Source organism: Pinus tabuliformis, chromosome X (assembly GCF_031772625.1).
Source record: "Pinus tabuliformis cultivar Carrire ecotype Pingquan chromosome X, CPIR1, whole genome shotgun sequence".
Classification (NCBI taxonomy): Eukaryota; Viridiplantae; Streptophyta; class Pinopsida; order Pinales; family Pinaceae; genus Pinus; species Pinus tabuliformis.
Genome location: NC_142308.1, coordinates 311,633,464 through 311,661,258, shown reverse-complemented (window position 1 = coordinate 311,661,258; position 27,795 = coordinate 311,633,464). Strand labels below are relative to the sequence as shown.

General features: G+C 36.2%; 1 protein-coding gene across 1 annotated transcript; it reads left to right on the top strand.

The window, feature by feature from the left end:
• Window positions 1-11,338: 11,338 nt before the first annotated feature.
• LOC149139665 (methyltransferase FGSG_00040-like) lies at window positions 11,339-12,073 on the top strand. The gene has a single exon (XM_089450791.1). The coding sequence runs from the start codon at window positions 11,339-11,341 to the stop codon at window positions 12,071-12,073; it is 735 nt and encodes a 244-aa protein (XP_089306917.1).
• Window positions 12,074-27,795: the final 15,722 nt, after the last annotated feature.

Genomic DNA, 27,795 nt, shown 5'->3' with positions numbered 1-27,795 from the left:
CAAAAAGAAGTTGTGCCTTTAAAGAAATACTAGGAGTTACTGAAAAAATTTGATGACTTGACTATGATAGAGGATGAGACCTATGCCAGTCTTAGAGCGAAATGGAAGAAAGTGGAAGAAGTCTAGGGATAGCTTCAGAAATCCTTGGAGAAAATCAAAATTATTTGCTCTATTTATTCAGATGCACTAGCCTGTAGGTTTCCTGCTACAAACTATGCACTTTTTTTTGCTTGAGCGATACTTGTTAAAATTTAAGGCTATTATAGCTGGCCAGTCTTTTGAGTTTAATTCCACTGCCGATTTCATTAAATACTGCCAAAAACAGAGTAAGGATGTGAAACATTTTCTATGTGAATTATATTTGCACAACTTTTTCTAGAAGATGAAAGGGATGCCAATCACAACCCCTTCATCAGGGATTTCCAGTTCCAGACTTTCATCTCCTTCACCAAGAACCAACTCAAATGGGATAAGGCCTATGATATTTTCCAAAAGAGAGAAAGTGGATTGGATCTTTGGGTAATAGGTGAACCTACAAGGCCCTTGCAGATGTTTATATAGTGTAAGAGGTTTATGGAACAAGAACGGGTTGTGTTTACCTTGGCCCCAATCCACAAAGACATTATCAAGTCAGGTTTGGTATATTTTGAGGACAATAGAGAAGCAGCTCTCCTAGATGCAAATAAATGGTGGACATATTCTCCCCATAGTGTTAGAAACCGAGAACCCTTTGGTCACAGAAACTTTAAGGTGGTTGCAGCTAGATTTGTCCATTATAGTAACATTATCCTATGTGAGGCTCCTACTTGGATTATATGTCATTACAAAACCATCGTTATTTTGTATCCCCCTAATGGGTATCATTGTGATTATGAGCTATCAAAATATCACGAAGGTCGAGCCTTTACAGTACTTAAAAATAAAATTGGCTTTCGGCTTTACAAGGAAGAAACATATCTTGGATATCAGTTGCATCTTAATTATCTTATTGCATGAGGGCATGCAAAACGGTAAGCTAGGGAGTATGTTGGGTTGTGGAAAAGGTATATTTTTCCTCCTCATTTACTTGATTAATAATATGGTTTTCATGAATTTTCTCTCGTCTTGAACATGTTCTCGAAGAAAATATTGTGAAAAATGAAGTTGAACAAGCTATATACTTTTAGCATTAAAAGCCTAAGTTTTCTCTTGTTTATGCACAGGATGACTGGATTGGAAAACTGGTGTTCCTTTGGATAAGACAACAACACCAAGAAAGGAAGATGTCATTATTTCAACTCCGTTGGCCAAGCTAAAGATAGGAGGAAAAACATGGAATTGATGTGGAAAATATCATTATTCAGCCAAGCAATCTTGCGGATCTTTTGATCCTCAGGATAAGGTCTAATTTGCTAGCATTTCATAGAGAATATATAATGCTAGTATATGAAAAGGGCTTTTAACTTTTAATCATTATTAATTTCCAGCAAGACTGTCAATGCAGATTCAACCTTAAAGGTTGTAGTGATTTTGTAATTTATTTTTGACATTCAATGAAGATCTTGGAGTTTTCACATTAAATCCATGCATTGAGTTTCTATAGTATTTCCTTCTAGAGGTTTCGGGTCCAGTCACTCGAAGATATACTCCTCATTTTTATTACGTTCATTACTCTTTTCTGTCAATATTTACGTTGTTTTTCCTTCTACATGTTGAGATAGATTAAGTTTTACATATCATTTAATGCCATTCTTACAGTTCATGGTGAAGTAAGTCTTGTATTTGATTGTTGTTTTCTTTCCACATACGGTTTTTGCAGTTACATAATTCATTATTTCTAGCTTTGGATGCTCCTTGTGATTAGTGTAATTTCAGCAGTTTCCTTCAATACATGTGGATTGACTATTCAATTTGATTTATTTGTGGCATTTAGAATGTTAGATTGAGATCCTTGTCTGAAAACAGTTTGAAATTGATTCATCTTTCCAATTTTGAATCATAGAACAATTTTTGTTTTGCATTTGCATTTCTAGAGTTAATGAGATGTTGAGAAATTGTCTATTTCTGCAATGATGAGTTAGGATTTAGGACTAATTACCTGCATTCCAATCTCTGATTTTTATTGCACAGACAATTCTAACAACCTTGAAATAGAAAGATGGATCTCAGGTTGACATATTAATGTAGGATTAAGATTGATTTATAGTGTCATCTTAGTGCACCAACAATGTTGCAAACTCATTTCTGTCTTTTTCATTTACTAATGTATTTAGAGAGAAAAATGTAAAAGTATGTGTTATTTCAAAGGAGGTCAACAAGTAGCAACTGGTAAAATCATAATTAAAAAAAATAGGGATGGGGCCTAGAGTTCTATATGTCTCTGAATCTAGTTAATGTCCTTGAAGAATCCCAAGGAGAGGTGGATCTTGTTCGACAATGTTTTCTAGCTTTTCTAGATTGAGAATTTAATTTGGTATAACTGTTTTTGTTTTTGTATCTTTTTCTTCAGGAATTAACAGAGAAAGTACTTGCAGTTAGTTGAAGAGTTAAAGCAAGGGAAACTCTAGCAAGTTACAACCTATAGTCAATTGGATTAGAAGCTACTAATTGTTTGAAACTTTCTGAGTTGGCCTCAAAAGTGAAAAGGGAATGTTTTAAGTCAATCAAATTATACAAATAAAAATCATACAGAAATTTCGATCAAATCATATAGACAAAAGTCATACAAACATGTAGTGGGTGACTTACCTAGTCTGGATGAGGAGGATGGACGAGGAGGCTGAGAAAGCTTCCAACGAGAAGTGCAACAAACCAAAGTTTATTTGGTGCCATGCTGCAAAAAAAGAAAAAACATCATAAAAAATTCATAAAAACATCCTAAAAATTAATAAAAAACATCATCAAAAATTCATAAAAAAAAAATAAATTATGACCTAATCGGCTTCGGCTCAACGTCAACTCAGCTTACAGCTCTCGACTTCCACTTGGGTCAACAGATCTTGGCTTACAGCACTCGGCTTCCACTCATCTCAATAGACCACAAATAGAAATCAAGAATGCTCAACTTCCACTTAACGCAAGAGACCACAGCTTACAGCGCTCGGCTTCCACTCAGCTCAAGAGACGACAGGCATAAATCAACACCACAGGAAACTTTACAATGGCATCTGTCCCGTCATATATATAAACGCTTTTTTGGCCGAACTATTTTTTTCTAACTTTTTCAACTTCGACAAAAATTACATTTAACAATCGATGTTAGTCTAAATGGCCAAAAGTTAGGCCAAATGTTTGTATAATAGTTCAGCCAAAAAAAAAAAAAATTCTTTGGCTGAAAAATTGAAATTGTGAATTTTTCGGGGGCATTTCTCATGAAAGTGTAACCCAGCTTCACATTTTCGCCCTTCTCTTTTTCCTCTCGTATTTGAATCTTATTTTCCCTAATAACCTAAATTGCATCAGAACAAAGAACCAACGCAATTTTTGCATGTCATAGTGTGTATGAAAATAGTGACTCTAAATCTTTGTCTAATTCAAAATATGTTTACACAACAGATAGTTTATTAAATTTGCAGAAAATCAAGTATTAATTATCGATAATGGATGTGTAAAGAGTAGCTGAGGTAAAACAGAAACAAAATCCCTAAATCATGTATAACAATCTTCACCTTCCAAACCTATTACCAGTGAAATATCATTCATAACTCATGGAAAGAGGAGAAATCATGGTTCTGGAAAACCGATTATTGGTGACTCAACAAGTCGTCGAGATAAGCAAGATAATTCTTCTAAATTATTTGCAGACGAGATGCATGCAGTTCAAATATAGAAGTCCAAAATTGTTGTGAATAAAGAAATAATCCAACAAGAAATAAACATGGAAGCTGATAGCAATGAACCACCTAATTGGGTTGCTACTTGTTTAGTAGAGAATCTAAAAATAATAGATAAATTTGTAGAAGAGGATATTATTTTCAATGAACGTCACGTCACATTGAAAAATGAAAAATATTACAAGACCGACAAAAAATTAAGAGTTGAAAAGGTAAGTTTTGAAAATTAAAAGATTCTTGATCAAGAACATGTGGATATTGATCTGTATGGAGTTGACACAATGGCGCTTATGGTATTGCAACAATATACCAATGATGCAATTACTCAAAATGTTACCAACGTGCTTGCAGAAAATTAGATGCTGAAAAACAAATTAAAATAACTACATGAAATTACAAATCCAGTTCCACTATTAATAACTTCATTGGCAGTATGTTAACCTTCATTGTCAAGTTCTATTGCTACAATGTTGTAAGAATTTAATAAGGCTATGAATCTACTTAATGTAGTGAAATTATATATCCTCGACAACATATGCCAAAGATTAGAAATTATTGATGATGCATGGAAAGCAATTTTCAATTTAACACAATTGTAAAATCAACTAACAATATTTACAAACTTGCTTAACAATAATATTACAAAAGACAATAAATTTATTGACGTTGAATTAGGTACTTTTAAGCAAAGACTAGAACTATTATCTGCTTTTGAAAATAAAAATCAACAACTATCAAATAGTGAACGATTGAACCAATTGGAAGCTAGATGGGAAGAAATGGTCACTACAGAATATCAATTCTTCCTCTAGTGACCTATGAAAAAGGAGAGGTAGTTCCTATCTCATGGAAATGGATATTATAAAAGGCTTCAGTGGTCTGTGAACATTGCAAGATTTTGAGGTAATTTTAAAGAACATGTTTTTTTTTTGTAAGATCGGCAAGACTACATCTTCATCATGTCCAATACATCACTTGGTCAGGGTGGGGAATTGAACTGATGACTTCACATCAAGGATTGTCTTAATAGAGCACTTGATCATCGTCCATCCAAGACCACATGTAAAATTTTAAACAAGATGTTACAAACACAATTGAAGGAGAAAATAAAATGGTAGCAGAGTTTGATAGCGTCATTGATTTTACTACACAACATATTGACACATGGCTACTTATTTTTGGCAAGGTCAATAATCAAAATGCTAAGTTGGTTGTTGAGGTGGAGTAAGAAACTAGGGAAATTGGAAAAGATATTTTCGGTAAAAACGTGAAAATGGAAGTTACAGTGGCCCCCGATAGAGATTGTATTAAAAAAATGGTGAACGTGTTTCTTTAATGAGTCATGGACTCATAATAAATGCTACATATTATTTTTTTGTCACTACAAATGACATTCAAGGAAGTGGAACACCAATTTCTGTTACAAGAAATCCATCTACTTTACAATTTTATTTGCATAGTTTTGATTCTATTCAACAAAATTTTCCTTTTAAGACTATGTTTTGAATATGATCTCATACAAATCTGAGATATGGCCATGGTCATTGACATTTTATTTTGACTATAACTCTTATTGAATATGATTTTGTATCAATGTTATGATAATGTTTTCTTTAACTTTTGAAAAATACGCTTTTAGCTTTTCTATTACGTTTAGTATTTTGTTTATACTGTAAACGAAATTGAACATATATAAATGGTTTCACATCATAGACATATATATTTTAATAAAAGGAATGCTAACACAATTTCTTTATACCCACATGAATTTCATTCCATAGAGTAATTAATTAATTATGTTTCTGACACACACTTTCTGTCCACAATGAAATAACTATTGGTATTACAATTTTGATATTGTTGAGATTTTTTTTCCAATTTTGTGTTATTTAGTTCCTTGTACATAGTTCTCCTTCTACAGAGGTTACACCAAAAAGTTTCATTCTGCAGAGAAAGTTTCTTTGGCAAAGTGAAATCTCTACACAAAGAAATATCGTATGGCCATCTTCATCAACATTTTATTATAAATATAATTCTTACTAAATCTGATTTTGTATTGATGTTATGATAGACCTTTCTATAAATTAAAAAAAAAAAAAAAATCTTTCATCTTTTCTATTATATTCAATGTTGTGTTTTTTCTTTAAATGAAATTGAATATTTGACAATAGTTTTTCATCTTAGACATATATCTCTTAGTAATAGAATACTATCACATCTTCAGACCTACATAGATTTCATTCGGTGGAATAATTAATCAATTATGTTTCTCACACACCCTTTCTGCCTATAGCAAAATAAGTCTTTGTATTAGAGTTTTGATCGTCTTGAGATTTGTTTACTAATTTTGTATTATTTAGATCCTTCTACAAATTTCTCGTTGTATAGATTAGTTATGATCCTATTGACCAAAATTATTTTTAAAACCTATGTCTTGAATCTAAACATGATTTGAACTAGTTGTTATTTACAAATAGAACTACAGGAACTATTTTCCATTCAAAAGTACTTGACTATATCGATTTATGATAACCTTTTTCACTTGTATTTTAACACATGTTTTGAAACTTTATTTTATATCTCATACTTCATTATTGATCAAGATAAAAAATAACATTTAACCATAGTTCTGGATCTGAGACATAGCTCTCTTAAGAATATAATTACTAACTACAATTCATTTGAGTTAAGATTCCTTTTTTCCATTACAACTTTTAATCAATTAATGAGATTTTTTTACTAATTCTATGTTATTTGATATTGCTTGGTTCTCTATACATAGTTGTCATTATCCAAAGGTTACAATGAAACACTTCACTTTGCAGAAAAAGCTTTACCAAACAGTAAAAAGTCTCCACAAGGACTTCCCTACTTAAAAATCTATAAATATAAAAATCATAGATATAAATTAAAGTGAATCAGTTTTAAAATAGATTCAAAATTATTTAATAATGCTATTCACAACTCTATGAAAATTGACTACCGAAATATAACTTGTTTATCATTAACAATATGAGGAAAAGTTCATATTAAAGAAATTTTTGCAGAATGGTATATTGACTTTGAACTTTTCCACACTTGACTTTCACACTCAACTTCCACACTCAGACAAATCGTTTAGTTCCAACCGCAAAAAATTTAATGATACGGAAATTGAAATCGCCCACAACAACTAAGGGCACAATTAACACTCTATTTATAACTAAAATAAAACTAAAGCAAACTATGGAGATATGCATTATTTATATCTAAATATTATCAATAATATTAGTAGTAAAATCTTTTAATGCAAAGAGTATAATTCCGCACAATAAACGTTCTTTGTACAATGGACTTCCTCTGCACTTTCGCACAAGAGCATGAACAAAGATACGCGAGTCGAATCCATTTATCATTTAATTCCACTATGCATAAATATTCATGCAAAGGGAATCAATTAAATAGAATTGGTATGAATTATTTAAGATTAGAATATTATCAATAATATAAGCTTAAACAATGTCATTCTAAATAGAAAATATGGATTATGTTCTAATAGTAAAATATTAGTAATAAAATCCTTTAGTACATGTTGTAAAAAACAACACATTGAAAGCTTGAAAGCTTCTTCTGCACAATGGAGTTTCTCTACACATCGTAAAACAAAGTTTTTTCTCAATGAAATGCGCTTTTCATAACAAAAAAATTCAGAGTACACACAACCTTTATTAAATTGACTATCATATGCAATAACAAGCTCCCATTCCTACTAGAATTTATTCCACTTCTATTTCATCCATCTGACATAGCATATTCAAAATTGTGTGCAGTAATACGCTTCTATGGAAACCGCTCTCTCATGGCTAGATTATTATGATCACTAGCGCAAGATATAGGTGCAAGACCTATGAATAAAAAGGTGTTGTCTAGCCAAACGAATGTGCACAAGGCTTTGTGCAAGGTTTATTAAAATAGTAAAAATACAACTCTCTTTTTTAATTATTATTTAGGAACATTTTGTTCAGAACCATAGAAGTAGTTGTGCAGAATAATCGAAGCATGTTATTGAGTACAAAAATAGTTGTACGAGTGAAATTATGTGAAGATGATTGTGTGTGTGACTTAGGGTATTATTGAGTGTGGAAGTAGTTGTGCAGACAAAGTTGTGCGAAGGTGGTTATGTTTACTTATTTTATTATTAATAGATTATGTGAAATGCCAAAGTGCATACAATGAAAGATTGAAAGCTTTTTGCATACCTGCAACAAGTAAAAGCTATTTTTCTATTTTAAAAATGGTGGATTTATCTTTTTTCTGCAAGCATCAAAACCTAAAATATTATTGTGTGGAAAAAATTTCAATCTGAGGAGTTCCACACAATGAGTTGAACTTCCACACTTCGAACTTCCCTCCACATTATAATCTTCCTTCCGGAATATCTCCTTACACGAAATTCGAAATTGAATTTTGCAAAAGAGAGCATTACTTTGTTTAAATATCATATCCATATGAATGTGTCGATCAAGCTGCATGGAGGTGGTTGTGCATGTGAGTAAAAATGATGGCTTATTGTGCAGAGTCTGAACAATGAGTTTCTTTTGCACTGAATTATTTGTATTATCGAACAATTCAACCCTCACTTTAATTTTATCTATTTTTAGTGAAATCTTATCTTTTAGAAATAAATAGATTCATTTTAATTTATTTTAATTAATATAGATTATAATTATGAACAAAAGACGATTAGTAGCGAATAATTGACAAAGTCTAGAGTTGTGAGAATGAAGCTTTTTAGTACCAAAATAATATGTTGGAAAGCTACTTTTGTTGTTCACTGAGGCAGTAATAATGACACATTTTAAATGTGGAATAATAATAATGAAATGAAAAATCCACATTAACGATTCACCATTTTTGATTTCCAGTTCACCTTTGGTAGTTTCTTAGCTAACTATCTTGTGTGGAGAACTACAGATGTTCTGCACCTCCACACAATGAGTTCCTTCCACAATGTTATGAATTATTGCTATTAGTTTAGTAATGCAAAAATTTAATTTGTTTGTTTTTAATGAGGTGTTACCTTTAGATTCTTCCACATAATGGACTTTTTAGTTACTATCTACGAACATTTTTCATGACCATAGAAGTAGTTGTTTGGAAGGAGCTATGCCAATAATCGAATGTGTGTTATTGAGTGTGGAAGTAGTTTTACCAATGAAGTTATGTAGAGCTTCCAATGTCAATTACTTAGGGAATTATTAGGTGCACAAGTAGTTGTGTGGACAAAGTTGTGCAGAGGGAAAAGCCAAATGCTTCGCACCTTCACACAATGAGTTTCTTCCACAATATTATGAATTATTATTATTAGTTTACTAATCCACACAATGGACTTTTTATTGTTATTGTTATTAGTTGTTATCTTAATTTCTTCCACACAATGCACTTTTTAATTATTATTTAGCAACATTTTCCACGACCATGGAGGTGGTTGCTCAGAAGGAGTTTTGCTGATAACCGAATGGGTGTTATTGAGTGCAGGAGTAGTTGTACGATGAAGTTGTGTGGAGCTTCCAATACCAATGACTTGGGGAATTACTGAGTGTGGAAATATCTATGTGGAAAAAAATGTGTGGAGAGAAAAGCATTCTCAAATAAGAATGGATTTAATAATGAATAGACGACAAAACGACTAGTTACATGGAGAAAGCTATGTAGAGGTTCCTCTAATTTCATTACCACTCTTGTAAACTAAGACTCACATATCTTATCATGCATTTGAATTACTAACCTGCTTCTAAATTTAGAAATTAACATGAAAATACAACGCTGATGAATATAGTTAGTGTGTTAATAGGAAATAAATTATACTTTTATTTTATATGAGTGAGCCAAGTAGTATTTTAAAAAATTCAATGATATAAGAAGATAATATGGGAAAAAATGTGTATTACATTCTTCTATTTATAAACTAATCGTATACCATATTGAGAAATTAAAAATAGATAGAAAAGAAGAGTATGAACAAATTTGAATTTATAATAATGTAAAGGTTAGAATTTATAATAATATTAAGGTCAAAGTTGGTGAAATGAAGATACCGATAGAAATGAATTTTAAAAAAATCTTAAGTTTGTCACGGTTTCTTAATTTTGAATGTAATATTTTTCAGCTTTGACTATCAGTATAAAGTTTTTATTAGTCCCTGCCTCCGGCATGGCAGGGACTATAGCGTTCGATCGAACATTTGACCGCTATTAATTCATTAGTTGACCTATTTTTTTTTAGTTTCTTGTATTTTAACCAAAGTTTATTGCTAACAATTTTGCGTTATGAAAATTTTAACCAAACTTCTGAATTTAGCCTCTTATTGTATGCTTCATGTGCCCCAATGCTGTTTTTAGCGAGGGAAAGCTATTTTATCCTAAGTTTTTTAACTGGCAGTTGGGGCAAGTTATTTTATTTAAAGTTTTTGAAACGAAGGTCGAAGAAAAGTTTTCAAAAGCTATTTTATCCTAAGTTTTTAATCTGAAGGTTGGGGTAGGTTACATAAACCCGTCGAGCTTACAAGCTTACACTTGTCACTGTTGGCTACCAGGATTGTTTACAGCTGCCAGCTTCATTCGACCACCCTCTTATGCCCTCTTCTCCTCTTCATTGCATTGCAAACATGTTGTTATTCTGCTCTTCATTCCAATTCCATTGCATGTTAGCTTCCACTCAACTTTGTTTAGGCCGCCGAGATGAAAATTCATTGAAATGATCTCAGAACCGAAGAGGGCACTTATTTTTCCAACCACTTGAGGCAATCTGCTTTGTATTCAACGGGTGAGGATGATATGAGTGGCCCGACTGGATAAATTTGGGGCATTCGCCTAGCATCGGTGGGATCAACCTTTCCATCCCTCAGTGCTTTGATCTGTTCACCCTCTAGTTCCTCGAAGGTGTTTATCAAAATCCCTATGGCTTCCGGCAGGTGCGAGGAATGCTTCACGAACCAGTGAAAGGCATCGTCAAACCTATCCTGAACAGGAGTCGACACATCCTTGGCTGGAATCAGCATAACCCCCGGTATTTCTATTCTAAAATCTGTGTCTTTAAATGAAACATGTATCATAGAAAAAGAAAATTTCAGGGGTTTATTCACACATATGCTAGCTAATTTTACATGTTTAATTTTTAAAATTTTTCTTAACCTGCATCTCCGACACTAGTTTGGGAAGACATAACATGACAGAAAGCGCAAAAGTAGGTGAAGTGAAAAATAAGTAAGTGGGTATGTCCATCTTGGCGGTCACATCGAACATTGTAGAACAGAAAAAATGCAACCATTTCATTTTTCAATTTCCTCGCCTTTCAATGGATCCATATTCCTAGTTGTTTAGAGGACAATATTTATTAGGCATGTAAACTATTCAAATATTCACGCTTTATTGAGGTGAGGAAGAGGGGAAACATATGCTTCAAAGAAAAAAATTGGGATGTAGGAGCTGAAAATTATACAAAATGCATTGATACCACTCTCCTTCATCTCAAGGAGAGGGTGTTGAATGAGGATCAAAATATCAGTGCCAGTCTTTTGCACGCATATTCCAATTGGGAAGAGATGTGAACAACTGAAGGAATTCAAGCGGGCCCTTGAGGATTCTGATGAGGCCCTTGGGATTGATCCTAACCATCTGAAATCGCTCTATCGGAAAGGCCGTGCTCTGCTCGGGTTGAGGCACTATGCGGCAGCATGTGAATCTTTAGAGAAAGCAGATAGAGTTAGCCCCGGAAACAAGGAAATAAAAGATATTTTACATCAGGCCAAGGCTTTGCATGCCCAGAGCTGGAATGGTAAGTATGACATCTCCGCTTACCTGCTTGGACGGTGCTCTTCTCCTCCAGAGGTCGCCGATTTCGTTGGCCTTGTGGAAATTCACACAACCAAAGACTGTCGCGGCCGAGGAATTTACGCCACAGAAGACATTGCGACCGGGCAGCTTTTGCTGGTAAGCAACGCTGTCGCAGTTGTTTATGATGATGGGCAGAGTGCTTTACCTATGTTCTTGAACTACCGGGGCAAAATTCTTACGGCCTCTCGAGAAGATCTTGTCGCGGAAGTCATATGCGCTGCCAGAAAATCCCAAAGATTGCTCCAACAACTTTATAGTTTAGATGTGTCTTCTCCGACGGAGAGCCTGCATGCTCCAGCCATGGATCTATTTAGACCGGACAACGAATGTCCCATGGAAAGAAAAATGAAAATTTTGAGGTGGATGTTAATCGTCTCCGCGATGTGATAAGTCGAAACACATTATATTTGTGGAAATATTTCATATTTAAAATGCACTCATGCGACACTGTATCATGACTCGTGGGACACTTCTGCCATCGTTGTTTGTCCTAATCAAAGCCTGAGCAACGAAACGTGTTGAAAATTTTTTGTTAATAAAGTTTTGACTGATCACCATGGCTAAACAAACGACACTCACAAGGACGCATGTGGAGTACGTGTATCACTTTCAATTAGAATTAAAAAAGTCATCAGAATAAAAAAAAAGTAATAATAAGATTGTTTAACCTTTGATTTAATGAATTATAGATTATAATTAAAACTATTTCCCACCACTTGACATTCTTATGAAGTAGGCATTTGTTTATGGCAATAGTTCACCTGGTATATGTTACACGTGGTTTTTGGCCTATGTGTTTAAAAGCTCTGTCTCTCACAGAAATGAACCTTGATGGGTGACTCAACCTGCCTCCATCTTCACTACTGAATCAGGACATCTGAGTTCTTCACTTGTGTATATACCCCATTTGAGTATTAGCAGCTTCCATGGCCTCTGAAAGTAGGTGGTTTATCCTATATTTTGTGATCATTTTATTTGTTCTTCAGGTAACAAATGCGATGTTTACTGATATGTCTTCTATGCTTCATGAATTCTGTTCCTCTTGCTTTTCCAATCTTTGGAAGTACTATATAGCTTATCTCTATTTGATGAAACAGATGTTTATGGAGCCTGCTAAAGTCGGAACTTCAACAGTATCTGGGGTGAGAACATATGAAGTTTTTTTTTTTGTGAGGTTAGGCATTCTTCATTCTAGATGACAAAACAAAATTACAGCATATTAAAGTTCAGGCGGTGAATCTGCCCATAGGAAACCAGACCGCCACCTTTCGGCTTTGAAGCCTGGCCAAAATTTGAAAATGTTTTGCTCCTTTTTCCTGTCATAACCATGTTTTTGCCTATTACTGACTAAGCTAACTGCAAGACACAACCAGACACAGTTTTGATTTATCAACATTTAAAACAAAAAGAAAAGACTCAGCTCAGCTAGTCCTCGTTCGACGAGTTGACTGGGGCAGGTGTTGAGGCACTGGTGCCAGGCTTCAGCTGCTTCTGCTCCATGGCCCATTTTAGGTCTAGCAACGTTTGTTCCATGTTATTCAGGAGGAGATGGTTTCTTGCTACATGGACTTGGACGACCGCGATCTCGTGCAGGAGAGTGGTCTTGATATTATCCACTTCTTTCGCTAGCTAGCTTTTGAGTTGCTCCTCTACGTGCTTGTGTTCCTCGTCCTCCTCTTCGCGGATCGCCTGATTCACCTCCATAGCCTGGCCAACCACATGCTTCATTATCCAGTACTCCTGAAGCGTTTTATTGAACAGGGAGTTTCTGCCTCTTGTAGTTCCTGGGTCCGGGATCAGATCCTCCCAGTCTTCATGGGGGATTTCTTTGTTATCACTGATATCTTGCAGCTCACACTCCCACCCATTGATTTGGGAGCGGACCTCTAGAGGGATCCCAGCCATGTACACATTTCTCGTGTGCATGGTCTTTCCAAAGTTTGGCTTCCTTCCCCTTTTGCTCGGTTGGCTACTGGTGCCCTCGTCCTGATTCTTAGCAGGTTTAGCCTTCCTTAGTGCCATCTTGCCACGTGCCAGGGGATTTGAAATTGTATGAGCTTGTCTACCTATCACAACAAAAAACCACAAGTCAGAGCTATTGAGGTGAGACGCTGTCATAATCTGCTCGCTAGCCAGCCCGGCTTCAGCATGGCTGGTGCTCGGCACCCTCGAACAGAAAAGGCCGGGGCTGTGGTACCAATCTTGGGGCATGGCGAGACTCAACAAAGCCCCCCTCGCCTCCCATCTCTCTGAATAATAACCAAAACTAGCGCCATGCAAAGCCTCCCCTGCTCGAGAGAGGAAGAGGAGATTCGACTGAGTGCCAGGAAGGCCACTATCAGTTCTACTACTGATAGTCTACTCACTGGGGTGGAACATTTCTGGTCGAACAAGGATAACGTAGTTGCTAGCTAACATAATGCCTGGAGGACAGGGATGATAGAATACATACCACCTTTTCTTGCCGGAGCCTGAGAAGGAGCCAGGTCACAGGGTCGCGCTGTCACCTTTCCGTTTTTTTTCATGGTTCTTACTTAACTGAATGAGCATTCCCTCTGTCCCCTCAGGCATATGTTTGTTATCAACCCGCTGTCCTGCCAACCGGGCCTCCACTTGGCCATTTAATTTTCTGACTGACAGCCCTGGATCCCTACCTCGGGATGGGGCGTGACTTGACTGCCCTGCTTTATTCGTCATTACTCCAATATGCTCCCAGCTGCTCCTGCCGTAACTGCTCTATACTCCTTGTGCCACTTGGCATCCTGCCCCTGTCATTTATCCCAGACTTCCCAAGCTAACTCTAGATCCTTCCTTGGTGGTGTATCGTGGCTCGCTTCTCCTCTGTTTCCACGACCTGTCCTACCTTGCCCCGTCATCTGCCTGAGTCTATCATTCCGATGACTACCGTCCTTTCCCACGGATGTGCTGTCTGTTCCCATCCATTGTGATCTTTCCCCACAGCTGCTGTGTGTCGCCTGATCCTGGCCATTCACCTCGGGCCTATCTTTACCACCTTTGTCGACGTCTAGCAATTGTTGAAGGCTGGCTCGCTCCTCCGGGAGCAGTTGAGACAGACCTTCACTGTCGATTTCTTTACCTCTGTTCCGACTGCCCCAGTTCGCGAGCCAGTCTGCCGGTTTGTTTCTGGAACGTCTAATGTGAGAAGGAATTAGGTAGTCGATTTTAGGCAGGAGCTTCCCGATTTCTCCCACAAGCCATGCCGTTCTCCAGCTCTTGCTGATTTTGTCCGCTGGTTGTTGCTGCTGTAGCTTCCTGACCATGTCGACCACCAACTTCGAGTCCCCCTCAATTTGGAGTCGCTTGAAATTAGCCTGTAGAGAAATTTCTAGGCCACTTTTCAAGGCTCGCAGTTCAGCATTGTTATTTGAGGCTTCCCCGCAGTCCATCACAAAGGTTCGTAGAGTTTTGCCCCCAGCGTCTCTGAAAACTCCCCCAATGCCAGCCTCTCCCGGGTTATGTTTTGCGGCGCCATCGAAATTAAGCTTAATGAATCCCTGCGGGGGGTGGCGATACTGGTTTCTTTCCGCCACTTCCCTGGCCTAGTCTGATCCTTTGACACACCCATTTAGCATACTCTAGTTTACCTCAAGTTTTTTCAGGACTGCCTCCTCCATTTGCGACGCCTACCAGTCTTCTTCTTTCCAGCTTTCCATTAGGATTGTTTCATGTATGTTCCTGGTTGTTTGTTCCCATATGGCTGCTAGGGTTCTGGTTTCCGCTTTGAAGATTGCCCTATTTGGTGCTATCCAGATGTTCCAGAGCAGGAAGCCGACTGAAAGGAGGCATGCACGATTGACTACCAGATTTTGGTAAGGTTTTTTCGGCCAGTTTGTTATGGTGTTTACAATGTTCCTGTACTTTCTGTGGTGGCGCTCAAACAATCTGAAGTGACTTTCCCACAGGGAGTTGCTGACTAGGCAACGGTTCATCAAATGTTCCATTGTCTCCTCTTGGGAGTTGCAGAGTGCGCAGCGGGATGGACCTTGATGCCCTTTCCTCTGCATCTAGTCAAAGGTAAGCACTCTGTCGTGTAGTAAAGTCCAAAGAAAGAATGAAACTTTCGGCCAGTGTTTGATTTTCCAAAGATTTTTCCATTGTTTGATTTCCGGCTATTGATTTTGATTGACTTTTTGGTAGTAGGCTTTTGCTTTTGAGAAATTGCCTTGAATTCGTTTACCCCATCTAAGAATGTCGGATCTTGTTTTCCTTGCTACCTTACGAGATGCCATCTCTGTGTAATACTCGCTCCATCTGCCAGTTTCTGGGGCCCCTTCCCAATCCTCTTTTTGTTTCCAATTGCGCCAATATCCTTCTTTGTCTAGTTTCCAGAAATTGTCGACGGTTGTTGCCTCAGCCTGGGATGTGAAAGCATGGATGTCGTGAAGGTTGTCCTTTTGGATGAGTCTTTCGCGTTGCTGCCATGATTCCTCCCAAAACCTGGCCTTGTCCCCGACTCGTATTTCCCAAAAGCTATGATTTCTTATCAAGTCTTTGTTGCCCCTCGCCAGGTTCCAAATCGCGGAACCTCTAATCTCCGTGTCACTTCTCAGTCTTCCTTCGGGTTCCCCTGCCACATCGTATTTTATTTTCCATATCACCTTCCACAGGTCAGGACCTCCCTGAGTCCACCTTCACCAGAGCTTTACACCCATGACTTGGCTGAGGACAAAGGGGTTTCGGAGCCCTAAACCTCCATATTTGGGGAGCTGACTTAGCCACTCCCAAGAAATTAAGGCCCACTTTCTAGATTTGTTGGTGCCCTGCCATAGGAATTTTTTGAACATGGCGACCAGCTTTTGGCTTGCTGTCTTTGGGATGGCTTGGCACGAAATCTGGTAAATTGGCATAGCCTGCAGAACAGCTTTCAGAAGGATTAGCCGGCTTGGGGCATTCAATGAGCGAAAGGTCCAGTTTTCCATCTTTTTTTAGATTTTTTTTGTTAGAAGTTCCCAGTTGGCTGTCCTGTATTGATGCTCATGCAACATAATGCCTAGGTATTTTGATGGGAAGGTTCCGATGTTGAAGCCTAGAGTGCACGCTAAGAACCTTTGGGCAGCCTGCGAGGTGTTGAAGAAAACATTTCTGATTTGTCCTTATTAATCTCTGTCCCAAAAGCTTTGATAAAATTAGATAGAGTTTTGATGATCCCTTGGGCCTCTCTCAGCGTGTCTTGACCATACAGCGTCACATCGTCTATGAATTGCTGGTGTGAAACCAGTGTATCATTCCCACAGATTCGAAGACCCTTTAGCTGATCCCTGGAGACTTGAGCCTTAACCAACCTACCCAGGCCTTCCGCAGCTAGTATGAAGAGAAAAGGAGACAGGGGGTCTCCCTGCCTGAGCCCGCGGGAGGGAGTGAAGGCTTCGGAGGGGGTGCCATTTAACAGTATTGACATCACGGGAGTGCCAACCATGGATAAGATCCAGTTTATCCATCTTTGGTCAAAGCCATAGGCTTTTAGAATGCCTTCCAGATATCCCCAGCTAAGGCGATCAAACGCCTTAGCCAAATCAAGTTTAATAAGCATACCTGGGGTGCGGGAGTTTTTTAAGGAGTGAATCACTTCTTGGGCCACGATGATGCCATATGTGACCTAGAGCCCTTTGAAAAAGCCTATTTGCTCCAGCGCAATGAGATCCAGCAGGAGCAGCTTTAGCCTGTTAACCATGACTATTGCTAAAATTTTATAAACAACATAGGAAAGGGAGATGGGTCTGAAGCCCTACAGTTCCTCCGAGCAGCCATTCTTCGGGATTAGAGTGAGGAATGTGGCATTCAGGCCCTGGCACATGTGCTTTGAACACCTGGATTCCTCCACTATGTCTAGCAGCTCATTCCCCATAAAACTCCAGGCCGCCTGGTAGAACTCAATGGTGAAGCCATCAGGACCCGGGGCCCTATTTTTCGGTATTTTGTTAACTACCTCTTCAAGTTCTTCCTTGGTGATTACCCTTAGCAGAGCCAGATTTTGGTCTCTGGAGACTTTCTTAGGGATATGATGGCAAGCCTTGTCTATGTCTTGAGATCTGTTGACATTTGGCTCAGTGAGAATGCCTTTGAAGTGATTTACCAAGTGTTGTTTTATTTCTGTCTACTGCGTCACTCTATTTCCCTGACTGTCTTTCAAGGAGAAGATTCTATTGTGCTGGTGGTGACTCAGCATTGATTTATGGAGGAATTTGGAGTTTTTTTCCCCCTCTTTTAGCCATTGGGCCCGAGATTTCTGCTTCCACAGAATTTCCTCCTGCTTTCGTCTTTCTTCCAGTTGAGTGATTACTCTGCCTTCCTCTTCAGCTAGCTCTTCATTTCGGCCTTCCGAGATGATTTGTTGCTGTATTCTTTCCATTCTGGACTGAAGTTTTCCTTTCTCCTGTTGGATATTACTGAATTCTTCCCTGTTCCACTTCTTGATTTTTCTCTTGATTTCTTTGAGTCTGAGCTGAAAAGAGTGCATTTTGCTGCGGCCTTCCTTTCCACTCTTGTTATCCTGCCACCAGCTCCTTACTTTGTCTATGAAATCAGGGGCTCTAAGTCAGAAGGACTCAAACAGGAAGGGCCTCTTTTTATTCGGATTGTTCAGGGCTATTTCAAGCATTCTTGGCCAGTGTCGAACCCTATTGAGGGTAGGATGGAGGCTTCGTAGAAGATGTCCAGCCCAATTATGTGTTCTGAGACTAAGAATCTCTCTAGTATTGAAGCAATTTGTTTGGTCCCGCCTCTTCTATTATTCCAGGTGAATTTCCCGTTTATGGTTGGGATATCAACCACTCTTAATTCTGTTTGAATGTCTCTGAATCTTTCCATCTCCGGGTCTTCTCTGTTTATGCCACCTTTTTTCCCTTCTCTGGAAGTGATTAAGTTAAAGTCACCAGCCAGGATCCATCTCTACTCCTGGTGCATATTTCTGATCTTTGCCAACTGGTTGAGGAATAGGCCTCTATCAACACGGGTATGGGGCCTATAGACAGCCGAGATTGCCACCCATTCACTTTTCCCTATGAGTTTGAATCTCCCTATCAGGATTCTTGGCATACCTATCCACCACTCGGTTAGGAATTCTGCTGGATTCCAAATAATTGGTATCCCTCCTGCACTCCCTTTGGCATCTATAGTTACATGTTCATATCTCGTTTTTATTTTATTGAGAATTTCCTCCATCTTTTGGCCTGAGATTTTAGTTTCTTGGATAAGCATAATTTGGGGTTTGCCCTTCTTCAGTCTTGCTGCCAAATGTCTCTGTTTTCCTTTGATGTTTAAGCCTCTAGTATTCCAAGATGTCAAGATCATTGGTTAACTTGGGATAGGTTTTGGAAAACCGCTGATAGCGGGACTACTCTCCCTGTGTTGACTAACATTTCTCCCATGAGTTGGATGGAGTCCTTAAGGTTTTTTCTTCCTCTTTTTTTTCCTCCCTTTACCTTGGCCTTGCTGATCAGGTCTTCTTTCCTGTTGGGTCTCTTGGAGTTCTTCGAGGTAGGCTTTGCCTTTTTCAAGTTTTGCTTTGTATTGCTGGAAGGTTTCCGCGTACAACCTCTTTTGTTCTTCCGGGATAAACCTCTCATCCAGGTTCTTCCATTCATTCAGTAGTTTTCTCAAGACTACTTCCTCTTGGCTTAGGTCTTCTCTGCTATTCTCTTGGTCTGTATCCATCTGTTCGGCTTGTTCTTCTTGTTCTTTACCTTTCTCTGTTGGCTCGCTTGGGGCTTTTCTTTTTGAGTGGTTTCTTTTGCTGCTCTCACTACTGTCCGACCCCTTATCCTCTTGATTTTCCATGGGTTGATCTTCCTCTTCATCATCTACCTGCAGAACTGCAAAGCTGTTTGGTTTTTCTGGGGCTGGTTGTTTTTCCTGCCTTCCTTTCGGGGGGTTTCCTTGTTTACTCTCTTTTTGTTTTTCACCTCTTGGTATTCCTCCTGATCTATTGGCTCTTTTTTTTCAGGGAACTTCTACTTTCTTCTTCCTCCTGTGTTATCGGGCATTCCTTTGCCAGATGGCCATGGACATGGCACCTACGGCACCTAAACGGGATGTGTTCGTAGTCTATGTTCTGCTGCCAAACATCTTCATGATATTCAAGTTCTATGGTGTCTGGGATAGGGTTTGCTAGGTTCATATAAACACAGATCCTTGCATACGAGGTGTATCTTCCTTTCTTCGTGGTTTCTGCTATTTTCACGAAGCTGCCTCTTGAGTTTCCTATCCCCTCCAAGATTTCCCGGTCCCAGAATTCTATGTGGAGCCCGAATAAGTGAACCCAGACAAGCGCAGCTAGAAAGGTTTCTTTATCAGGGTTGTAACATTCTTCCCAGAAACGCATGAACAAACCAACATTGTAATAAAAATATGGGCCATTTTCAAAGACCTTTTCCTTATCTTGTAGGTTAAAGAAGATTACCGTGAAGAAGCCTTTCGCTCCTAGCTTGAGCTCGATGTGGCCTTGGGGCTGCCATTTTTGTTGGATCCACTTGGAAAGATCTCTTTCCGACGGCCAGACTCCTACGAACTTGCAGATGAGGGCATGATCCCTCATATAGCTTCTGTACTTTTCCAGTTTATTCGCTGGAATCACGAATCTGGGTCTCTCCGCTGCACATGGCAGGCACTTTCCTCTGCGGCCTGTTTGCCAGGCAGTTCCTAGCACTGGTCCTGCGCTCTTCCGTTCCTCTGTCTCCTGGCTGCTCTGTCCCTCTCCTGCCACCGTATCTTGATAGGAGGGGATCTCTCCCCTCCTGACATCTTCTGTCATACCGTTGTTGCCCGGTTCGCTGCCGATTTCTGCTGGTCCGGGTTGCTGTCGGCCTTCTGGACCTTCCTTCACGCCACGCCAAGGGTTTCACCGCCTTGCCTCCATTAGGTTTTTTGTTGCAGAGCTCTCCTAAAAATGAATGAGAATATATGAAGTTTTGATTTACTCTGCAACAACAAAAAAAAATCATTGCACCTACAGAAGCTGAAGCATTATTCACGCAGCAGTAGTACCTTAGCAGTGCATTTATTATTGTTAGCCGGTAATATGGACCTACTTCAGTAGCTTCAGATTCAGATTCAGAGAAGCTAGGTACCCTGTGGGGGAGCAGGCCTGTAATTTTGCCTTTATAAGAGTCTTTGACGGTAAGGAAAATTTTGAAATATCAAAAGGTGACGGGTAAAAAAATTCTGAAACAGTTAATTTGATGACCAAACAATGGTGAAGTTTAATGAGTGGTTTTAAACATAAACCAAGTTAGACACTGTTGTAATATCTATTTCTTGTCAAGATTTTTTTAGTAAATTGGTTGGAAATGAGAGTCTTATAGATAAAAGTAAATGCTAAGAAATATTTTAATAACGAATCATGGTTACATACATTTTATAAACAATTTAATAATTTTTGAAATTCCAGGTCTGGTAGAGAGATAGTCCAGTGTTTTGTATGAAATGGAAACCATGTTTTAATGATTTACACTATCATTTAATGTTTAAAAAACAATTCAGAAAAGCTGAAGCATTATGCATGTAATAGTAAAATCAGATCCAGAGAAGCTAGATGCTTTGTAAGGAGATGTCAAGTATTTGTTAATGAAATGAAAACTATATTTATACTTTGTGGAGTCTGGATCCACACTGATGTATTTCAATGAAGTTTTGGCTCTTATAACTTCTTTGGACAGACTCTCATGAATTTACAACATAACATTATTCTGTAAAGGAGGAATAATGGTTAAACAAGGCTAAATTATCCAGTGAAGCAAGTTGCGTGTCCATATATTTTATTTCTGCCAAATTCAACTAACTGAGATAGATGTTATGTCACTGTGCACCAGTGCACATTGCCACATTTTATATTTAGCAAATTAAAAAAATCATATACAAATATTTAAGGTAAATAATGTCCATATTAATTAGTGTAAAATTGAACATGTTACTCATTGCGGCAACTCAAAAAACTCAAGTTTCTCAACCCCGGCAAGAACTACCGCTACAACAGTGGCTCCATTGTTAAACATATAAAGTTATTGTCTCTAGCTTGAACTGTAATGGGTATACTTAATTCGAAATTTCATTGAAAAAGTGTTTTTTTTAACGACGAATCTAATGTCTAATCCTTTTAAACGTACAACCCAAATAAAACCAAAGTATCATTCAAATATCAGAGGACTTGGACAGAAATAGACAAAGCTCTATCACGCATTTGTATACCCCGTGCACATAAAGAATGTGAACAGAGCACGGGCACAACTACACATGGTCAGGTTATTCTATGATAAACAACTATAAATATTGACTAATCAAGAGAACAAGATAATATGAATATTACATTAAAGCTTTTATTGGTTGTATTTTTTTAAGAATACAGAAAGAGATATGTTTCTGTAAAGGTTTTTTTATATTTATAATATAATTAAATATTTGTAATTATTGATGTCAATTATTTAATTTAAAAGGGTTTATTATAATGAAATATAACCAAATTGCTTTATCACCATTAGAAAATAATAATGATAATTTCTTAATAATAATAATAAATGATGATTTTTAATGGTTAATGCAAATTAATTCCAAATCAACCTATTATGTATTATTTTAAAATTTATAGATGTTACAATATCCTCAAAATCTTTAAAGATTGTGTAAGTATAATATATTGAATAAACCACACATATTATGTAAGGATATCGCCACAAGGTAGGTAAATTATTCTAAAGCTTATTTATCTTTATATGTGGTTACATGAATATGTTACTTAATTTTGATGCAATAAGAGTATGTGAGTGTAAACATTTCAAGAATACACGCATGTTTTCAAAAATGTAAGTAAGTTCATTATTTTTACTTTTGGCCTTTTCGAAATCTCCACGTCACTAGAATTTTTACATGGCCTAGGATGCTCATGCATTATTAGCATGCACACATTTTTCAAAAAAGAATGTCCACATGTTCTTATATGTATAATTGTTTCCTTGACAAAACCATAGTGGTTTCTCATTTGTCAACATAGCCAAAATGCAAACATACCTCCACTCAAACTTCCTCATTTTAGATGTCATCTAGCTTCGACTCAACGTACAACACTCGGCTTCCACTTGGCTCAATAGATCTCGGCTTACACCACTCAGCTTCCATTTATCGCAACAGACCATAGATAGAAATTAAGAATGCTCAGCTTCCACTTGGCTCAACAAACCTTGGCTTATAGCGCTCGACATCCACTTGACTCAAGAGACCACAGACAAAAATCAACACCGCAGAAAACTATGCACCGACATCTGACCTGTCATATATATAAACATTTTTTTAGCCGAATTACTTTTTCGCTGATCTTTTCAGCTTCGACAAAAATTCCATTTAACAATCGATGTTAGTATAAACGGCCAAAAGTTTGGCCAAATGTTTTTATAATAATTCAGCCGAAAAAAATAATTGTTTGGCCGAAAAATTGAAATTGTGAATTTTTCGGGGGCAATTCTCACAAAAGTGTAACCCAGCTTCACAATTTCACCCTTTTATTTTTCCTCTCGTATTTGCATATGCTTTTCCCTAATAACCTAAATTGTATCGTAAAAAAGAACCAATGCAATTTTTGCATGTCATAGTGTGTATGAAAATAGTGCCTCTAAATATTTGTCTAATTCAAAATATGTTCACACAACACATAGTTTATTAAATTTGCAGAAAATCATGTATTAATTATCAACAATGGATGTGTAAAGAGTAGATGAGGTAAAACAGAAACAAAAATCCCTAAATTATGCATAACAATATTCACCTTCCAAACCTATTACCAGTGCAATATCATTCATAACTCAAGGAAAGAGGAGAAATCATGGTTCTGGAAAACTGGTTATTGGTGACTCAACAAGTCATCGAGATTAGCAAGATAATTCTTGTAAATTATTTTCAGACGAGACGCATGTAGTTCAAATATAGAAGTCCAAAATTGTCGTGAGTAAAGAAATAATTCAACAAGAAATAAACATGGACACTGATAGCAGTGAACCACCTAATTGTGTTGCTACTTGTTTAGCAGAGAATCTAACAATAATGGAGAAAATTGCAAAAGAGGATATTATTTTCAATGAACGTCGTGTCACATTGAAAAATGAAAAATATTACAAGACCAACAAAAAATTAAGAGTTGAAAAGGTAAATTTTGAAAATTAAAAGATTATTGATCAAGAACATGTGGATATTGATCTCTATGGAGTTGACATAATGGGGCTCATGGTATTGCAACAATATACCAATGATGCAATTACTCAAAATGTTACCAACATGCTTGCAGAAAATCAGATGCTGAAAAACAAATTAAAATAACTACATGAAATTGAAAAACCAGTTCCACTATTAATAACTTCATTGGTAGTATGTTAACCTTCATTGTCAAGTTCTATTGCTGCAATATTGTAAGAATTTAACAAGGCTATTAATCTACTTAATGAAGTGAAGGTATATATCCTCGACAACATATGCCAAAGATTAGAAATTATTGATGATGCATGGAAACTAGTTTTCAATTTAACGCAATTGTAAAATCAACTAACAATATTTACAAACTTTCTTAACAATAATATTACAAAAGACAAGAAATTTATTGACATTGAATTAGGTACTTTCAAGCAAGGACTAGAACTCTTATCTTCTTTATAAAATAGAAATAAACAACTATCAAATAGTGAACGATTGAAGAAATTGGAAGCTGGATGGGAAGGAAGAGTCACTACAGAATATCAATTCTTCCTTTAGTGACCTATGCAAAAGGAGAGGTAGTTCCTATCCCATGGAAATAGATATTATAAAAGGCTTAGATGGTCTATGCACGCTGCAACATTTTTATTTAATTTTAAAGAACATGTTTTTTTTTTTGTAAGATAGATAGGACTACATCTTCATCATGTCCAATATATCACCCGATCAGGGTGGGGAGTTGAACCGGTGACTTCACATCAAGGATTGTCTTAATAGAGCAGTTGATCATCGTCTATCCAAGACCACATGGAAAATTTTAAACAAGATGTTATAAACACAATTGAAGGAGAAAACAAAATGGTAGTGGAGTTTGATAGCGTCACTCATTTTACTACAGAACATATTGACACATGGCTACTTATTTTTGGCAAGGTCAATAATCAAAATGCTAAGTTGGTTGTCGAGGTGCAGTAAGAAACTAGGGAAATTAGAGATTTTCACTAAAAAGTGAAAATGCAAGTTACAGTGGCCCCCGATAAATACTGTATTAAAAAATGGTGAACGCGTTTCTTCAATGAGTCCTGGACTCATAATAAATGCTACATACTATTTTTTTGTCACTACAAATGACATTCAAGGAAGCGGAACACCAATTTCCGCTACAAAAAATCCATCTACTTTACAATTTTATTTGCATAGTTTTGATTCTATTCAACAATTTTTTCCTTTTAAGACTATGTTTTGAATATGATCTCATACAAATATGAGATATGGCCATGGTCATTGACATTTTATTTTGACTATAATTCTTATTGAATATGATTTTGTATCAATGTTATGATAATGTTTTCTTTAACTTTTGAAAAATATGCTTTTAGCTTTTCTATTACATTTAGTATTGTTTTTATACTTTAAACAAAATTGAACATATATAAATGGTTCTACATCGTAGACATATATATTTTAATAAAAGGAATGCTAACACATTTCTTTATACCTACACGAATTTCATTCCACGGAGTAATTAATTAATTATGTTTCTGACACACACTTACTATCCACGATGAAATAACTATTCGTATTACAATTTTGATATTGTTGAGCTTTCTTTTCAATTTTTGTGTTATTTAGTTCCTTGTACATAGTTCTCATTCTACAGAGGTTACACCAAAAGGTTTCATTCTGCAGAGAAATTTTCTTTGGCATAGTGAAAGCTCTACGCAGAGAAATATCGTATGGCCAACTTCATCAACATTTTATTCTAAATATAATTCTTACTAAATCTGATTTTGTATCAATGTTATGATAGACTTTTCTATAAATTAAAAAAAAAAAAAAATATATATATATATATATATATATCTTTCATTTTTTCTATTATATTCAATGTTGTGTTTTTTCTTTAAATGAAATTGAAAATTTGACAATAGTTTTTCATCTTAGACATATATCTCTTAGTAATAGAATACTATCATGTCTTCAGACCTACATAGATTTCATTCAGTGGAATAAGTAATCAATTATGTTTCTCACACACTCTTTCTACCTATAGCAAAATAAGTCTTTGTATTAGAGTTTTGATCCTCTTGAGCATTTTTTACTAATTTTGTATTATTTAGTTCCTTGTACAAAGTTCTCACTGTATAGATTAGTTATGATCCTATTGACCAGAATTATTTTTAAAACCTATGTCTTGAATCTAAACATGATTTGAACTAGTTGTTATTTACAAATAGAACTATAGGAATTGTTTTCCATTCAAAAGAACTTAACTATATCGATTTTATGATAACCTTTTTCATTTGTATTTGAACACATGTTTTGGAACTTTATTTTATATCTCATACTTCATTCTTGATCAAGATAAAAAATAATATTTAACAATAGTTCTAGATCTGAGACATAGATCTCTTAAGAATATAATTACTAACTACATTTCATCTGAGTTAAGATTTGATTTTTCCAATACAACTTTTAATCAACTAATGAGATTTTTTACTAATTCTATATTATTTGATATTGCTTGGTTCTCTATACATAGCTATCATTGTCCAAAGGTTACAATGAAACACTTCACTCTATAGAAAAAGCTTTACCAGACAGTAAAACTTCTCCACAAGGACTTCCCTACTTAAAAAACTATAAATCTAAAAATCATAGATATAAATTAAACTAAATCAACTTTATAACAAATTCAAAATTATTTAATAATGAGTTCTATTCACAACTCTATGCAAATTGACTACCGAAATATGCTTTCTTTATTATTAACAATATGAGGAAAAGTTCATAACGAAGAAATTCTTGTAGTACGGTATATTGATTTTGAACTTTTCCACACTTGACTTTCACACTCAACTTCCACACTCAAACAAATCATTTAGTTCCAACCGCAAAAAAAATAATGATACAGAAATTGAACTCACCAACAACAATTATAAATAATTTAATACTAAAATATTAGCAATAGATGCCTTTAGGGTGAAGTTACAGAGATGCACACAATTAACACTCTATTTATAACTAAAATAAAACTAAAGCAGACTATGGAGATATGCATTATTTATATCTAAATATTATCAATAATATTAGTAGTAAAATCTTTTAATGCAAATAGTAGAATTCTGCACAATAAACTTTCTTTGTACAATGGACTGCCTCTACACTTTCGCACGAGAGCATGAACAAAGATACGTGAGTCGAATCCATTTATCATTTAATTCCACTATGCGTAAATATTCATGCAAAGATAATCAATTAAATAGAATTGGTATGCAATATTTACAATTAGAATATTATCAATAATATAAGCTTAAAGAATGTCATTTTGAAGAGAAAATATGGATTATGTTCTAATAGTAAAATATTAGTAATAAAATCTTTTAGTACACATTGTAAAAAACAACACATTGAAAGCTTGAAAGCTTCTTCTGCACAATGAATTTTCTCTACACATCGCTAAACAAAGTTCTTTCTTAATGAAATAAGCTTTTCGTACCAAAAAAATTCAGAGTACACACAACCTTTATTAAATTGACTATCATATGCAATAACAAGCTCCCATTCCTACTAGAATTTATTCCACTTCCATTTCATCCATCTGACAGAGCATATTCAAAATTGTGTGTAGTAATACACTTCTATGGAAACCACTCTCTCATGGCCAGATTATTATGATCACTAGCACAAGATATGGGTGCAAGACCTATGAAGAAAAAGGTGTTGTGCAGCCAAATGAATGTGCACAAGGCTTTTTTAAGGTTTATTAAAATAGTAAAAATACAACTCTGTTTTTTAATTATTATTTAGGAACAGTTTGGTCAGAACCACAGAAGTAGTTGTGTCGAATAATCAAAGCATGTTATTGAGTACAAAAATAGTTGTACGAGTGAAATTATGCGAAGATGATTATGTGTGTG

Coding starts and splice junctions, on each gene's coding strand:
- LOC149139665 (XM_089450791.1), top strand. CDS start 11,339: ATGAGGATCAAAATATCAGTGCCAGTCTTTTGCACGCATATTCCAATT.